Source organism: Ictidomys tridecemlineatus, chromosome 7 (assembly GCF_052094955.1).
Source record: "Ictidomys tridecemlineatus isolate mIctTri1 chromosome 7, mIctTri1.hap1, whole genome shotgun sequence".
NCBI lineage: Eukaryota > Metazoa > Chordata > Mammalia > Rodentia > Sciuridae > Ictidomys > Ictidomys tridecemlineatus.
In genome coordinates this window covers 56022374-56041349 of record NC_135483.1, presented here as the reverse complement: position 1 = coordinate 56041349, position 18976 = coordinate 56022374, and the positions used below count along the sequence as shown (strand labels likewise).

Genomic DNA, 18976 nt, shown 5'->3' with positions numbered 1-18976 from the left:
AGAAAATGTATTTTTATCTTTATAAAGACCATTTGAACATACTCTAAAAAATTCCACAACTATTCTTAGGGACAAATTTAAATTTGTGAGCTATTTTGATTAAAGCATATGGGATATAGGTGAATATTCCATTATAATATTTAGTTTTCAGTAAAAAAATTTAAATCTTTAACAGTAATATAGTAAATTACTTTGATAATTTTCAGAAGAATGAGGTAGAAATCTGTATTTAAACCTAGTAACCAAAAGGACTGCTTACCAAAATATATACAGGTAACACATCAAGATCATTACTTGGAAGATTCATATAGGGTGATATGTTGCAATGTCTTATAAATCATGCCGTTAGACTACCTCTTAATGGAGTGTATCATCTCTTTAAGGGGAAACTGGTGGGGCCATGCCCCTTACAAACATGGACGACCCTGTTCTGCTTGCCCACCTAGTTTTGGAGGGGGCTGTAGAGAAAATCTGTGCTACAAAGGTAAGTGCTATATTTTTGTAATATTCACTTTGATTTATATTTTAATTCAGTCTGCATTAATTTGTACTAGAAAATAAAAAAGTAGGGCTAGGAATATAGCTCAGGGTAGAATCCTTACTTAGCATGCATGAGTCTCTGGGTTCACTCCACAGCACCACACACATTAAAACAATAATAATAATTAATTTAAAAATGTACTTAATTACACAAAAGTACACTTAGTTTCCATAGCTGTTTTGGGATATATTGTTGACTAGAGTTGTTTCCATAACTGTTTTAATTTTTTAAGGTTTTGACAATTTAAGTTTATTTTTAGTGAATTTAGAGTTTTTGCAAAACTCTCCATGTACCTTATACACAATGAATCATATTGATTCTTCACTTTTCACTATAGGCTGTACAATTCTTTATGCCAAAATATCCAAAAACATATATAATGGTACTATAAAACTGTTATAATATTAATGCATTTGTTGTACTATGAAACTATTATAATATTAGTACACTCAAATGCGTTTGAAATCTTTAAAAAAGTAAATGTAAATATGGTGTCACATTTATAGTACACAGAGACAAATTATATTTGACAGAGCTTTGTGAAAGTCATGCTTTTGAGGATCCAAGGGGACGCTTTTTATTGCTTGTACATTTTTCTTAATGATAATTGGTTGAAATGTCTTGCTTTCTCTTGATGAGTGAATGTTCATTAGCTATAATGAGCAGTTAAGAAATGCCCATCTAGGTCAGATTATTTTTTAAATTCCTGGAAGCATTTGCACCATCTTTTCACTATGAGTATGTGTATGTGTGTGTGGGGGGGGTTTGTTTGTTTGGTTTATTTTTTTGTTTTTTTTGTACTCTACCCATGAACCTGCTATGTCTCTGCTCTTTACCAAAGATCATTTTTCTTAAAGTTGGCTTTCCTCTGCCTTCAGACTTAATTTTTCCTAGGTTTTGAGTTCTGGGACACACATGAAAATAATATACTGCTCTATAATGTGCCACTGATAAGCCTTGATATAGGACAGTCTGAGAAAAAAATTATATTTAAAGCTTGAAACTATCTCCCATTGTCAAGATGAAATTTTTGAACACTGAATTCCTTCTTTAAAAATGTTTTCCATGGAAATGGATATTGTAGTAAATAACAAGGGCATATCAATCCTTCTTTAGGCACATCAATCTTTCTTGTGGGAGAATTCTAAATGTAATCCTGCTGAAAATTCTAAAAATATGATTTAATTTGGGAAAGCAAAACTTACATTTTTAATACCTGGCATTATTAAATCCCTATGCATACTTTCTGATGTCATTATGAAAACCAAACACTGATAACATACTGAAATACAAGCAGAGTTTAGAAATGACTCCACTAAATATTAACCATTTAATCACACAGATGAATCAAGGGCTCAAAGTCCCGTATGTGTATTTCATTTACTTCAGTGCAGTACATAATATTATGACTTTAAGATAAAATCTGTGCCAAAAGAGTACTAATTTTTCTAGTTTTAAATACTAAACATTGTATACAGGCATTTCATTATTTAGTAACTTTTGCTCACGTAAACTGGGATTTTTTTCTCAAATATCTCTTTCTTTCTGACAGAAGGGTCAGATAGCTATTATCCTCCTCGAGAAGAGGAAACCAATGAAATTGAGCGACAGCAGGCACAAGTTCATGACACCCACGTCCGGACAAGATCGGATGACAGCAACAGAAATGAGGTCATCAGCACACAGCAAATGTGTAAGTCCTCTGCATCACTATAAGAATTTAAAATTTGTCCTAGATGGCCGGGCCATGTAGATTTTGTTAATTTGGTTCATTTGGGAATGAACCAAAACTCGTCATTATATTATACATACAAATGTAGCAGCTTTTACATTATCTAGATGATTTTGGTGATTTCTTTTCTTTTCTTTTTAGCCCAAATTGTTTCTTGTGAAGTAAGATTACGAGACCAGTGCAAAGGGACAACCTGTAATAGGTAATACTTACTATCATTCTCAAAATCAGCTGACAATATATAAGAAATCTTTTTATTTCAAACTGGTGTACAGAGAAGCTAAATTTTGTTTCCATTACTTTCATTTAGGTATGAATGTCCTGCTGGCTGTTTGGATAGTAAAGCTAAAGTCATTGGCAGTGTACATTATGAAATGGTAGGTATCAAAAATGTTAATTTTATGGAAATAGAATCCTTCCCTATAATTTTTAAGATTTGCATGTGGGATATAGCCACTTATATTAAGTATATTTTTCTTAGACATATTTATTTAATTTAAAGTCATATCACTAACAAGTAGTTTTATCTTAGGCACAGATTAAATATTTTAACATCGTGGTGTCTCCTCTTTTTTCCTTCAAGCAATCCAGCATCTGTAGAGCTGCCATTCATTATGGTATCATAGACAATGAGGGTGGTTGGGTTGATATCACCAGACAAGGAAGAAAACATTATTTCATCAAGTCCAATAGAAACGGTGTCCAAACAATTGGGTAAGTACCCAGATGATTTTAAATTGTAAAAATGAACTAAAACATTTTTTTTAGGGCAAAGTGTAGAAGCATTTAGTTAATGAAGAGAGAAGTTGGTAATTTTCAAGACGTGTTTTAGCTACATAGTGTCCATAGATTAGAAGAAGGAAAAGGATCTAAATTCAAAGTTGAAACCTTTTTGCTTATAAATGGCATGAACTGAATTTGCAAGAGTTTTGTTAAGAATGTATAAATTTACAGTTTAATATATAGCAGTGAATTTTTTAGCTATGGCGGGTGATACCCCAGAGAAGACTAATTAATTTGCATATTCTTTCTGCTCTGTTTAAGGAAAATGGTTTATTTATGCAACAGTAATTTTTAATGAATTAAATCAGAGAACTTGGTAAAGGACATTTAGCTAAGTCTATAATATACTATATTGTTCTTCCATTGTCAGTCTAAATACAGTTCAACACCATAAGAAGCACTGATTACTGTTTTCAGTGTTTTTCATGTTATACCCACTAAGTTTATTATTCTAAAACACTACATTTTTCTTCATTTTTTCTATAGAAAATAGAAATAATCTTTTGACATATCTTTGTGTAGTGTCTTTTGAACCTCAGAAGAATTGTTGAGCCTCAGAAGAATGTTTTTCTTAGCAAATGTAATTTCCTTTCTTTGTAACTATACAATTTAATCTAATTAAGCTCCATAGTAGGGTTAAGCTGGAATTCATAGTTATAGAAATAAATTATTAAAAACCCTTAAAATTTGTGGAATGAACTTTGATGTGTACAGTTTTTTTCAGAGGCTTGATATGTAGGTTTTAGCTACTTGCAAAACTCTCTTTAGTAAAATATATTTGTATAAATATTTATTAGCTAATTCATTCAGCAAAAATTTATAAATTACATCAATAAATAATTACTAGTTATTAGCTTTATTAAGCCAAGCTCTGCACATTGTATTAAAGAACATTTATATTTTCTCTTAAGTTTAAGTTTTTTGTCTGTTGTAGAAATTCTCTTGAAATATGAAGTGTACTACATTTGATAGGTTATATACTTTGTGACTCAAATAATGTTATTGGGAGGGATGTCACATTGCAGATGATAAATATTAAATATTGAATTTGAAGCTGAAAGAAATTAAAGATTGTTAAGATTTGCACCTTCAATCCTGAGCTAACATGTTCAGAGGGTGATCACATCATATCCATGCTAAAAATACCATCACAAGGCTGGTTACAGTGGTGCACACTTGTAATCCCAGCAGCTTGGGAGGCTGAGGCAGGAAGATCTTGAGTTCAAAGCCAGCCTCAGCAAAAGTGAGAAGTTAAGCACTCAGTGAGACCCTGTTTCTAAATAAAATACAAAATAGGGCTGGGGATGTGACTCAGTGGCTGAGTGGCCTTGAGTTCAATCCTTAATACCAAATACACACACACACACACACACACACACACACACACACACCATCACAAAAATCCTTACCTTCTGCAACAGGTAGTTATCTCAAAATCTGGACATGCATAAGCAATTAAAATTTTGACATATAACGGTGTACCTAACTTTATATTCCTATTTTTAATGATCCATAAAATGAGGAAAGATTCATTCATGTGCTATAGACACTTCACTAGATACGAGGATAAATAAAAATTGATTAATGCACATTCCTTTAAGGGACTTATTGTTGGTAGTCTTTATACAACACTGTCTTGTGTTTACTACTGTGGGTTCCATGGAAACTGGGAATTAGTATGAGAATTTTAATTTTGATATGAAACCAATGTGTAGATAGTATGTGCATTATTTGTGTTATTATCTATTTTTGAGATTTATAATGAAAAGAAACCACACTCTAATGTTAAGAAGTGAAGGTAGTATGGATTTAGCCTAGGTGATGTATTCTTATATCTCTACTTACATAGGTATTTTAATGAAAAAGATTTTAAAAATAAAGTGTGCCTGGATCTGAAAGACCCTAGCAGTTATACTTATGATGATGTCTAAAAGCAAATGATTGATATTACTGTCTTTTTATCTTTAGCAAATATCAGTCTGCTAATTCCTTCACAGTCTCTAAAGTAACAGGTGAGACTTTTTTTTTAATCTCATTTCCTTATTACTGTGTGTTGGGTTTTCACTTCTAACAGAGTCACTTATCGTTTTGTGCTTTTATTCTTCAGTTCAGGCAGTGACTTGTGAAACTACTGTGGAACAGCTCTGTCCATTTCATAAGCCTGCTTCACATTGCCCAAGGTAATGTTTTCTAAATTTTCTTATGTGTGTATGTATATGTGCATGTGTATGTTTGTGTGTGTGTGTGTTTGGGGGGGGCTTTGGTTTGTTTTTACCTGAAATTCTATGTCTCCAGGATTCAAATTATAGTGGAATTTATTGACTATAAAATAAGATCATATACATATGATCTTGAACTGCTAAGCAGGAAGAAGTGATGGGACTTCACAAACTTCACACACTCCTGGCCCTCCTAGTATGTCTTCTCCAAATTGCAGAGTGCTTACTGCTATTCTTTAGCGACAAGGATTGTGCATGTGATTTGTATGTTCATATTTGCTATAAAAGAGTTCTTTATCAGTCTGCTTGCGCTATTATAATAAAATGCCATAGACCAAATGGTATAAACAACAAAAATGTTTTTCTCACAGTTCTAGAGGTTTGGGATATCCAAAATCAAGTTGCCATATGATTTGGTTACTTATTAGGACTCTTCCTAGCTGTCAGGCAGCACCATGTATTTTGTGTCCTCACACGGTGGCTGGAGAAAGGGCTTACTCCCTTGTATCTCTTCTTAGAAGGTCACTAATCCTTATATTTGGTAAGGGGCCCTCCCTTATGTCATCTTGTAACCTTAATTCCCTTCATAAAGGTCCTATCACAAAGTCACAATGGGTTTTGGACTTCAGCATATGAATTTTGAGATACAAAAACATTCTTTCTATAAAATGTTCCTTCATAGACACTGAAATGATGTAGTTTTAGCATTGCTATTCAGTTTCTAAATTAGATTAATCTAATTGCAACTCATAAGTCAAAAGGCCTATGTCTGCTTTTCTTTTTGTTTTTAATATGTTCTTAAAAATTATAATGAAATTTATCTACTATAAAATAATGAAGAAAAAGTCTTCACTTTTCTGAACCAAGCTAAGATGAACACTATTAGAGGAACAGGACATCCACAAGCCATCATCAACACAGAAGAAAAGTAAACTATGTGCCTACACGTACTGTCTTAACCATAGATATGCTACTTCCCAAACTCATAATGAGATTTAGAGAAATAACGGTAGTTTGATGACAGAGGTTGAGGTAGGACGATCATGAGTTCAAATCTAGCCTCAGCAAAAGTGAGGCACTAAGCAACTCAGTGAGACTCTATCTCTAAATAAAATACAAAATAGGGCTGGGGAATGTGGCTCAGTGGTCAAGCATTCCTGAGTTCAATTCCTGCTAAACCCCACCCCCCCCCCCCGCCGCCAAAAAAAAAAATTAAGGAATCTAATTATATGGTAAAATTTATTTACTTAGGAAAACCCTTTTAAAACTGAAGTAATATCTCAGTTAAAGAAGGAGCTTGTTGTTGACAAAGTAACAGAAGACTATGTTGTTGATACAGGAAAGCAAATACTTCATCTGTCAGAAGGAAGATTCTCAATTATTGATGTAATTTAAGGTATCAATTCTTTCGCACAGGAATATCTAACCTGTTTCCTTTTGAACACCAAATCTTTTTATTTCTACTCTAATGCAAGAATACTGTTGTAATGTTTTTGGTCAGCTAACTTGGTGCATACTGATTTGAGACTTCTGGATTCTTCAGCACATATGTGTTTTATTGAAGTCAGCAGATTACAAAATGGATGGAATACTTTGAGGATCCCTTACTGTATGAAATTCTTTGTTTACTTTTTCACCATCTGACCACAAATGAACTATATAGTTAAACATTTTTTTTATATTTTTATTTTTTGGCGTACTGGAGGTTGAACTCAGGGGCACTTGACCACTGAGACACATCCCCAGCCTTATTTTATATTTTATTTAGAGACAGGGTCCTACTGAGTTGCTTAGCACCTCAATTTTGCTGAGGATGGCTTTGAACTCATGATCCTCCTGTGTTAACCTCCCAATCCAGTGAGATTATAGGCATGTGCTACTTGTTTCCTGGCTATGTTAAAAATTTGTTATAATAGTATAATCTTCTGTTTCTAGAGCTTCACCAGTTATGCTATTACAAAGCTTACTGATTTGATTAAGTCATTATGTAATTTTTAGAAAATTTTGCAGGATTTTTTTCAGACTAGTCCTGTACTTACAGATTATATGTTTATAGGAAGAAGTAGAGATATATTGATAGGTGAAGTTGATGAATTTTAGCATCAAAATTACACATTTATAAATATTTATTATTCACCATTTGCCAGTACTATGCTAGGGCCCATGCAGCTAAATGAGTAGGAATAAATAATAAGCATAATCTCCAAGAAGCATAGACTATAAAGCCTTTCTTTAGTAAATACTCAACAAATGGTAATCCTGTCTCTCTCACAGTATGCATATCAATATTTTTCCCATAGAGAAAAATCATTCAAGTGAAATATTAATTAATGAGTTTCCTACTTCTTGTCTTATTCCAGGAAGGGAAGCATCCAAAAAAGGAAAATGATATAAATTTTTAAATTTTAATTTTATTATGTTTTCACCAAATAATAAAACCATAGAGTTAATAATTTATACATGATTTTTACCTTATGTAGTTTGGAAAGTACCTCCTTATACACTTTTTAACTTTTTATTTTATCGAATAGTGAAACCAAGATTATCTTTTCTCATGTAAAATTTTTAATAGCTCATAAATTAGGTCATAATTGTATCACTGATATAATAGTTTATAACTTTTAGGGAACTATATATTGATGTATCTGCCTTAGAGTTTTATTTCACTTAAGGGTATATCCTGGAGAACAATGGCAAGGATAATATAAATAAAGTAGCTAATGAAGGATATGAAGGACTGCTTGCATAGTCATGTCCTTGGGAGGTTTCATAGCTACAGAATAACCTAAAATAAACTATAGAATGTGTGTGTGTGTGTGTGTGTGTGTGTGTGTGTGTATGCACGCGTGTGCGCACGCACATTTGTATTACTAGAAATCTTATCCTGCTTTACATTTATCTATAAATAATTAGGTATTTAAAGTTATTGAATACTTAAGATGTAAAAGTGTCATTAAAATGTGTTAGCATTTTAATTCAAGGCTTACAGGCAAAATATAGATAATGGAATGTTTACTAGATCACTGCCTACCTTCTCTGTAGAACGTAATGAGATGTTAAAAATAGATATAGGATATAAGCAAAAAAGTTGCCCTGTCTTTTCTGCTTTTACCTGAACTTAACTAAGTAGATATTAACTGACCTCAAAGCTATTGACCTTGGCCTTCTGTAAACCAAGTGTTAAATATGAGTAAGGTAGAGTTCACACAGCATGACTTTAAGGGCATAGCAGGTAGTTTTACAACCAGTAGGAGGGCAGTGAATATCCAACAGTTCCCAAATATAGTCAGCTCATTTTCCAGTCTATGGGACACCCTTCGTTCTTTAAAACCCCAGACACTGTATTTTTTGGGGGGGAGATGGGGCTACCAGCTTTGAGCTCAGGGCCACTCCACCACTGAGCCACATCCCCAGCTCTATTTTGTATTTTATTTAGAGACAGGGTCTCACTGAGTTGCTTAGGGCCTCTATAAGTTACTGAGTCTGGCTCAGCCCTACAGCTACTGGGATTGCAGGCGTGTGCCATTGTGTCCCGCAACACTGTCTTTTATAACAGTCAATTTTTAAATTCAAAGTTATAAAACGCTCAGATTTATTTATTTCTTATTGTTTAAATAGTTCTGGTTTATATATTGAAATATGAAATATGTACAGTCTGAAGTATACAGTGTTATGCATATTTTAGAAATAAGAACTAGAGCCATTTTTAAAAGCTATCCTGAGGAAGAGCTGCTTAATTGGTTAAGGTAGTTTCAATGAAAATTTTGAAAATCATTGATACCACCATCCACCAGTGATTTTCATGTAGTTGTTATATTGAGAATCTCATTTAATATGTAAAACTTAATTGTAGTTTTCCCAATGTTGGTTTATATTTCCTTTTAGTGCATGAATATGTGTTGGCACGCATGCTTGCATGTGTGTGCATGTGTGTACATGAGAGGGGGAGAGAATAAACTAAGAAGAGCAATTGATCTTAAAAAAATGTGCTATATGACAGTTTCTTGAACTCTAGGAGTAGATTTGAAAATATTTTTGATTAAACACTGATAATTGAACTTTATATTTAAATAAAGTTTTGGGAAATTTGTTTTACATGAACTAATCCAGTCAGAAAACAGGCAATGGGATATCTGGAGACAGAACTTTTTATGCAAAGAAGAATATGATTATGTCCCAATGTCCCAAGGCAGAATCACATTGTTTTTTTTTTTTAAGAAATATCATGTCAAACCATCATGACTGGGGCAGAGTGAGGAAGGAAAAGAGGAGTGTTTAGCTCAGAAAGTTAATGGTGTACTGAATATGCAGGGCTTATTGGGCATTCTAAGCATCTTGTCATTTCTTTGAATGAAATGGAAAGCCCCTGGAGTACTTGAAGCAGAGAAATGATGTGTTTGGACTTGTACATATGGATATAGATTGGAGAGAACCAGTAATGAACAAGATCATCCCTGGAGAGCCTGTTGCAGTCAATTTGACAGTAGATGATAGAATCCAGAGTCACTGAGCTTGAGATTCTTAGGGATTCTCTGATCTTAGATATATCCTAAGGTGTAGCCAATAGAAATGGCTGGGTTGAATGTAAGGTGAGAGATAAAGAAAGAGACCATGGGTAGAATAAAGATTTTGGCTGAGACTCCTATAATAATGAAAATACCATGTATTGTGATGGGAATCCTACAAAGAAATAGATTTGGGGAGTAGAGATTAGGAATTTTTATTCATACAAAATAAGTTTGAGATATTTATTAGACCTCAAACTAACAGGAGGGTTGAATAAATGGCAGGAGATATATATATAGAGAGAGCCTTGCTTTTGCTGAGGCTGGCATTGAACTTGACTCAGCCTCCTGAGCCTCTGGGATTATAGGCATGTGCCACCTCACCCAACTATAATTTTTTAATAAAAGAAGTCCCAACTGCAGATACAAATTTGGAAATCAGGTGTTTGTAAATGATAATTAAAGCCATGAATTGAATATAAGACAAAATATGTAAACAGAAAAGGAACTATGAGATGTTATGACAGTGACTCAGATTTTCCTAGTTGTCTGTTGACTACATTTTTCTACAGACACAATGAGTAGCAGATTCTCCACTGCATAGAGGTGCTTTTGATGTTTTCTTCTGCTTTGAATCCCCAAGTTAAATGTCTTCCTGACTAAATTTAAGATCTCACATTTGTGCTGAAACTTATATGTGGATAAAATAAACAGAAGCAATTGTGCCAATTGCCTACTTGTACAATTGACCTACTTCAGGAGAGAAAACAATAATAGGGTTTACAATGTTAAGTTTGGTTCTGTGTATGAATGCCTATGTTCTTATTAATAAGAATTACTGAAGTAAACCACTTACATTACATGGGTTTATTTTTTCAGAGTATATTGTCCTCGTAACTGTATGCAGGCAAATCCACATTATGCTCGTGTAATTGGATCTCGAATTTACTCTGATGTAAGTATCTTAATTAATACAGATCTCAATATTCATGCTTATATAAAAATATATACATGTATTTAAATGTATATATGTGCCTTTATGTAGAGAATAAGAAAAGTTTCTTTACCCAGAGACTTACTCTTGGAACAGTTACTCAATAATATCACTGAAAAATGAATATATTCATGTGCAAATATGAGTGTAAAATAGTTTATTTTACATAAGTTGTTATTTATATCTTTCCAATATGTCTTTTCACCACAGTTTTTGTTATTGCATTATAGTTATACATAATGATTGGATTTGTTGTTACATATTCCTACATACACACAATATGACAATATGATTTGGCCCATATCACTCCCTAGCATATATCTTTTTCATGGATTTTATATCAGGCACTTAAAGGAATAACCTTGGAGGCATTATTGGGAAGGAAAATGCATTTTTATTTTTTCTTCCTTTTAATTCATCCACATCTGAAGTATAAATTGGATGATTACAAATTTGCTAAACATATAGAATTTGCTAAATACATAGAAAGTATTTTAATGGTTACATGACTATATGTTTGACAAAGTCACTGAACTGTATGCCTTTTTAGAAAAGGTTGAATTGGTAAATTTTACTCTATGTAAATTATTCCCTAATAAACTTAGTTGAAAAATTTTAAAAGATCTATTTGAGAAGTAGCTTAGAATACAAATCAGATCATTCCCTAAAGTACAAAAGGAAACTAATTGCATGTATGCTGTAAGTAGATGACTTAAGAGGGTTGAACAATGAATATTAACCATGATGGTTTCCTTATGGATAAATGTACTTTGAGCAAGGTTTAAAGTGTTGGTTGGTAAAGGAGATTATGGAACATTCTGGGTGGTGTGCATGATATCTACAAATACATGGATTAAATGTGTTGCTCGTAGTCATACCTTGAAAACTAGAGCTAAGAAAGGCCACAGCCAAATTAGTCTGAAAGAGAGAGAGGAATCTGCTCTGGGAATGTACAGGTGAAGACGCTGAAAGTCATGCTGATGAGTTTAGATTTCATACTGTAGACATTTAGAAACCATCACAGATTTCTAAGCCAAAGAGTTACAAAAACAAATTTAAGAATCTTCTTGTTTTGATTTTTTAGTTTGCTCTAATTAGTTATGCATGATAGTAGAATGCATTTTGACACATTGTACACAAATGGAGCACAACTTTTCATTCTTCTGGCTGTACAGAGTATAGGGTCACACCAATAGTGTAGTTATGCATGTATATAGGGTAATAGTATCCATCTCATTCTACTGTCTTTTGCATTGCCAACCCCCCCACCCCTCCTCTTACTCCCCTCTACACAATCCAAAGTAAGAATGTACTTATTCAATAGAATACTACAAGAATCTGATTGTGTAAAGAAGCCTGAAATATGCATATTACCACCTTGTCTCTTTTGAAACATTCATTTGAGTCCAAGGTTTTCCCAAATTCAGCTTTGAAATCCCATTCTAAGCTTTACAAGGTTTAGATTTGCAATTTGCATTATTACTGTCAGCAGCTTAAATGTCCTACAGATACCTGGAATTTGCTAGCCCTCACATTTGTGTTTATATTCTTATCTCTTTGAAATACACCCTTTTTGAATTTTTTTTCTGTCAAAATCATGGCTTTTTCTTATATTCCAAATTATTGCTACTTTCTCTGTGAGGTACCTTGCTGGCCCTCCTAATTCAAGCATGAATTCATCCTGCTTTCATCTCCTATTGTGTTGCCTTTACCACTTTACCTATTTTGTTAGGTATCCTGTTGGTTACCCTGTCTTATTAGTTTGTGAGTTCCTCAAGGGCAGCAGCTGTGCTGTCCATCATTTCTTCATCACTTCTTCGATATCTGCCAAGTTATGCTTGTTCCTGCTCTAACAGAACCTAGAGCACACAGTGGCATCAGACACTAAGCAAATATCTTACACATAAATATTTGCTGCAAACAACTAATGAATGTGTAGGAATGTGTCTATCTGGGCTCTTCAGAGACTTCCAGAAGCATTGTTTCTTCCGATTTTCCCATTAAGCATCAGAACTTTTAATTTTAATCATGCCTGTAAAAAAGTCTTTCAGAATAGTCCATTCAATTCTATACCTTGAAGCCACCATTTTCTAGAATTAGAGTTTGTTAGATCTTGTATCCTGAGATCATTTTATCTTCCTATCTCAGTGAAGTGGGTAGATAATATGTATCATTATTTGGTTCTTTAGGGAGTAAGTTGGCAATATAAAAATTACAGTCACATGGGGAGTGCAGAGTCAGATTAAACCAATAATTTCCAGGGTTCCCAGCTCCTACAATATATATAATCCCTTTAAATAAGGTTGATATGGAGAGATGAGCATGAGTCAACCAAATTGCCTCCCTCTGGCTTTCTCTTTCTCTCCGCCCTCTCCTACTTTACACTGTAGAGTTAGAACGTGCACATTTTACTGCCTTGAATTTTTATTTGTAGTTTATTACAGATTGTTAATATCATATTCATTACAAAATTCCACTATATGCATGGAGAAAATTCTTATTTCTTTCAAATAATATATTCTTACAAAGTATGGATATGAAAAAAAAAAACAAAAAACTTCTGACTTTTGAACTCAGCTGGAATGCCTGCTGACTGCAGAGCTGTAAGCGAAACAATAGTCTCAAAACATAGTAAAAGTGTTTGGATTTAGTGAATGTTATCATCTAAGCACTTTTGTTGCCTTGGGGAAAAAAAATGCTGATATTACCCTTTTAACAGAAGAGCAAAAATATGTGTACAGAACTGTTTCTATTTCCATGTGTTATGAACTATATTTGGATACGATTATGAATTCAGTGTGGGCCTTTCATATGGTCAATAAAATGCCTCCTTAGAGTCTGGACACAAGGTTTCAGATGTGTGGTATTTTTGTGAGATAGGAAAAGCCTGAGAAGGATTAAACAGCCTGGCTGCAGGCTCTTTGAGCTAATAAATACTGACTGATGGCACAGAGTTCAGAGCACAGCGAGAAAGCAAGGTCACGTAAGATATACACGCTTATGTGAACTTTAAAAAAGCATATTCAATCACCCACATGTGCAGAGAGATAAGAACAGAACATGCCAATGAGACTGGGAAAGACCCATGGGGATTTGAGGTGGGTGGCTCTATACTGAAACAGTTCAGGCATTTCCTGTTATGGGATTTCCTTAGGCTGCACTCAGCTATCGACAAATTTTGGTAGAACATTTGGCTTAAAGCCAATAGTAAAATCTAGGAAAGACTGTGATAGGCCAAAAGAAATTATTTGACTTTTAGGATTCATTTAAAAATTTTGAAATTATTAGACTTGAAACAGTAATTTTCTCCTTCATAGAAATTGTATTAAATTCAGATTATGTAACTGGTACATTGTAAACAAAGCCATTTTTCTAATACTCATGTCAGGTCCTTCAAACCAGAGTAATAATAACTGTTGCAAATCTAAGTAGAAGCTATAATTTTTCTTTTTTGTCACAAATATTTTTGTTAATGCATTATAATTACACATAATAGTGGAATTCATTGCTACATATTTGTAAATGCACACAATATAACAGTGTAATCTGTAATCTGGTCACTTTGTGTTATTCTGTAGGGCAAAACATTTCTGCATAGAATTGTATTATGTAATAAGAAAAAAATTCCATTTAATATATGCCCATATTTTGGCAAATGGACCATAGAGATATATAGAACTAAGGTTATATGGAAGTCAAAAGGGAACATGAATGAGGCACAGATAATCCAACCTATGAACATTTCAGCAGACTGATTTCAGTATGCATCAGCAAAGGGTAAAATTTAATAATGACAAATAGGACCCTGAGGAGATAAAAGGACCTAATTTGCTTTTTTATTGCTTTGACTATAAAAGCCTGTTTTTTGTACAGCACTAGTGTTTGTAGATTAGATGGTGGAAGGGTGTTACCATGGCAGCCACCCTCAAGATCTTCCTTCAGACTTTCTCAGGATTGGCTTTGACTTTGTGCCTTTTGAAATATTCCTTTATATGCCAAACATTGTCCAGGAACTCCTAAATGGCTGCATAGACAGATGTCAGAAGTAGAAGAATAGGCTGGGCAAGTTCCGCAGTACTTTCCTAATAGTGGCACATTTTTCTCCTTGCCTCCTCAGCTGTCCAGTATCTGCAGAGCAGCAGTACATGCTGGAGTGGTTCGAAATCATGGTGGTTATGTTGATGTTATGCCTGTGGACAAAAGGAAGACTTACACGGCTTCTTTTCAGAATGGAATCTTCTCAGAAAGGTAAAAACAAGTATGTGTGTATGTGTATGTGTAGTGTGTGCAATTGTTTTCATGTACCTACCTTGTGATGTATGGTTGCTTCACAGCAGACCCACTTGCACATGATTTCATTAGGTGACCCAGCTTGGGTGTTTCCTTTACATACTTGTGTAACAACTGGTTTTCCAGGGGTGGGAGAATCTGCAGTACCAGAGGTGCCTGTCTCCTGCAGGCTTATAAAAATCAACATGAAAATCGGATTACAAGTCAGAACCACTCTTTTGTTAATTGCTCTTATAATTAGGAAATTTCTTTCATCCTCTTTTGGATTTTCTAGATTAGGTTTTATACTTAATTCTTTCTCGATGAACAAGGCACTGAATATTTCTCTAATCCAGTTATCTGACAAAGTATTTGACAAAAACAATGAGTCTGATTTTCCCTAGAACCAAATTCTCTTTTGCACTGGAACTTGGATGCCTTGTATGTTGTAAACGAACTCTTTCAGGTCTTCTCATAGTATTTAGCTCATTAGTGTTATATATACTTGGGGATTTGAGAAAAATTCATGTGGCTCACCTTATCAAGTGTTAATAAATAATAAGATAAATGAACCCTCAATGATTTTTTGAAATTATTGGTACTTTGGAAGTAATGTTATGTCCCACTTATTTGTATAGACACAGAATAAAATCCCTAACTTTTAGATGTTTCCTGGGATTTCCAAAATTACCAATGGAGGATTTGTATATTAACTAGTTACTCTAAAGAACACCACAGGATATGCCATACAGGATATCTAGATTGTCTTTCACATAACCTTCTGGGTATCAGCCTCTTGACAAATCTGCATTTAGTATCTATATTCAGATGAGATCATATCAGGAGGCCATTATTGAGAGGGGAATTTCTCAATAACTTGCCTCCTGGCCTTGAGAATCAGATATGATATGCAAAGTGAATTCTTGAGTTTATAGAATATTTCCATTATAAGCTAACCTGAGTGATATGATTCCATTCACTGCTTATATTTCTTAAATTCATCTTGAAGCTATAAAATGACATTCTAACAAAATTGAGAATAATAATTTTGGAGTATCTGATATGAATATTCCAGACACTAGGCACTACCATACTCTAAGTATTTTCTCTCAACTTCACCAAAAGCCCCATAATGTCTATTCAGTTCTGTAAACTCTGATGTATATACATGTTAACTGATGTTCCAAGTTGGTTAAATAATTGACGTGCCCAAGGTCACATAACTTAATAATCCCTGAACTCAGACTCCATACTAAGGCTATGGGCTCAGAGATAAACCTTGAACTTGACCATTTGCTTGTGTGAAAAACTTGGTGCATGTGTGTCCATCCATATATTTTGTGTGTGTATACACATTTGTGGTTTCTGCATCATTTTTCTCACTTTAAAATTCTCTTCCGGGGCTGGGGATGTGGCTCAAGCAGTAGCGTGCTCGCCTGGCATGTGGGCGGCCCGGGTTCGATCCTCAGAACCACATACAAAGATGTTGTGCCCGCCGAAAACTAAAAAATAAATATTAAAAAAAAAATTTTAAAAACTCCTAAAATTCTTCCTTTTATTACATATATATAAAGAAATACATGAAAGCACTTACACTTTATCTCTTTCTTAGCATTCATTGTATTGATCATTTATTGCTTTTAAAATCTTTTAAAATTATTAAGCCAATAGAACTATGTAAAAAAGCAAAAACTTCAAAAGCTTCTAGTTGAAAGATGAAATAATGATTAATGGTCTTATCAATATGTTTTAATTTCTAGAAATTTAAGCAAAATGTAGTTTAATCATTGATGCCAAATAAAAAATAAACAATTTAATAAAGAGTAGAATTTATGGTTCTCATTACTTTTAACTCTGTTTTAAAAGTACCTCCAAAATGACACTGCATGCTTTGTGGTGTGTGTGTGTGTGTGTGTGTGTGTGTGTGTATGTTCCCATTTTGGTGAAGAAATTTTTGAATCTTTTCAGATTTCACCATTAAATTTTCCTGCTAATATTTTCCTTGAGAATGTGGATGTTATAAAGAATTAATCTATGCAATAGCAATATAATTTAAATTCTGTCAGAAATGATACTGACCTAGTACTCTACAATATTGCTTAAGTATCAGACATCTTTTTGACTTGGAGTTAACTTTTGTCTATAAAAATCAATTGTAAACTGAGTCTCCGTATTACCTCAAGAAAGTGGAGAGATGAGTGCCTAGCTCTGTTTTATTAGAATCAAAGGAAATAAAATATGAAAACTCAATACAGACTTTGTGACATTTTCTAGAGACTACTATTACTCCTATTGCACATCTTCAATTTCTTTAATGAACTTTCAGTCTAGCGTACAACCAAAATTTAAAGAATTATGTCATCCTCACTCACACATTCCAATAGCTACAAATTATAGTGGCCTTAGAAAGTTAACCGTCTGTATTCATATAACTGTCATAAGACAGCATGATTTATTAGAAGGATTATGTTTAGAGATGACATCAATATTTTTTTTCATTTCTGCAGTTTACAGAATCCTCCAGGAGGAAAGGCATTCAGAGTATTTGCTGTTGTGTGAAATGGAACACTTGGAAGGGGATCATAAAGACTATTCCAAATGTCATATTTCTGAAGTTTGTATAAAACTGTAACATTACTGTACAGAAGATAGCAGCTACTTTCAGCCCCCCAAAAGTGCCAACTGCATAAAAATTGATAGACAAAATCTATAAAATAAAACATGGGACATTAGCTTTGAAAAAAGTAATGAATATGTAATGGTTTTAGAAATCCTGTGTTAAATATTGCTATATTTTCTTAGCAGTTATTTCTACAGTTAATTACATAGTCATGATTGTTCTACATTATATATGTTATATTATATGGTGCTTTGTATATGCCACTAATAAAACAAATCTCAACATTGAATGTGAATGGTCCTCAGAAAATTATCTGGTGCATTTAAAAATAATCAACTCTAAAATGAAAAGAAATCTTTTTATCACATTTTCCTCAGCTATTGTTACCTGCACTAAATCTCAAGTTTGTTTTCCATTGAATACCTGAACAGTTTTTTTTCTTTTGTTAAGTTTAGGAATATAGTAAATCATGTTATTACACTTACTATTTTGTATAAAATAATTCTTTAATATTCAGATGAATCTATTAAAATGTTTGGTTTCTTGGGAATGGTTTTAATAGTAAATGGAATAAGGTAAAAGTAGTGGTATGAAAACATTTCTAGTGATCATGTCATAAATATAGGTTAAGCATGGGTAGCTATAGCTTCCTGTGCAATGTTTAAATTGAGGTCACAACATTGTCTTTTATATCCTGGCAAATACTCCTGCAGGCCAGGAAGTATAATAGCAAAACATTTAACAAAGATGAACTAATGTATTGCATCATCATTGCTACTGATCTTCATAGTGGCAAATGGCCTTATGTATAAATGTTGTCATATTATGGTACCAATAGTGGTGACATATTTGTTTCTATGAAAGATGTTTTGTGCTTTGAGACTAAAAAATCTGTAAAATGTTACTTTTGGTATTTTTTCTGCTGGTGAATTTGTGCATTTCCTATAAACATATTAAAATTAATAATGTTTCAAAGTATTGTTTTCAGTTCTGTTTGTATGGTGCATGCTTTGATTTAGAAGTAGTATTGCAATTAATGAGCACAGTCGGTAGAAGTTGTCTAAATTCGAGTTATTAACTATTTTAGTTAGTTTTTGCCTCACTGTGACCAAAATACCTGACAACAACAACTTAGAGGAGGAAAAGTTTATTTGGGGCTCACAGTTGCAGAGGTCTCATTTCATAGAGTTCTCTGTTGCTCTGGGCCCAAGGGGGAAGGGCCCAGAAGAGGAAAGCTGCTCTGCTCATGGCTCATTCTGGAAGCAAAAAATGAGGGGGAGGGGAAGATGTGCCCTTCCAGTGACCTACCTCCT

General features: G+C 33.5%; 1 protein-coding gene across 3 annotated transcripts in view; it reads left to right on the top strand.

Annotated features, from left to right (window-relative positions):
- Crispld1 (cysteine rich secretory protein LCCL domain containing 1) overlaps positions 1 to 18638 on the top strand; it is a 45455-nt gene extending 26817 nt beyond the window's left edge. For all 3 annotated transcript variants that reach the window (XM_078017005.1, XM_078017006.1, XM_078017004.1), the window contains 10 exons: positions 384 to 484; positions 2094 to 2234; positions 2415 to 2475; positions 2584 to 2650; positions 2857 to 2987; positions 5025 to 5068; positions 5164 to 5236; positions 10660 to 10735; positions 14892 to 15022; positions 17551 to 18638. In XM_078017005.1, the coding sequence (XP_077873131.1) occupies positions 384 to 484; positions 2094 to 2234; positions 2415 to 2475; positions 2584 to 2650; positions 2857 to 2987; positions 5025 to 5068; positions 5164 to 5236; positions 10660 to 10735; positions 14892 to 15022; positions 17551 to 17602 (877 nt within the window). In that variant the 3' untranslated portion in view covers positions 17603 to 18638. The remainder of the gene's footprint in view (positions 1 to 383; positions 485 to 2093; positions 2235 to 2414; positions 2476 to 2583; positions 2651 to 2856; positions 2988 to 5024; positions 5069 to 5163; positions 5237 to 10659; positions 10736 to 14891; positions 15023 to 17550) is intronic.
- Positions 18639 to 18976: the final 338 nt, after the last annotated feature.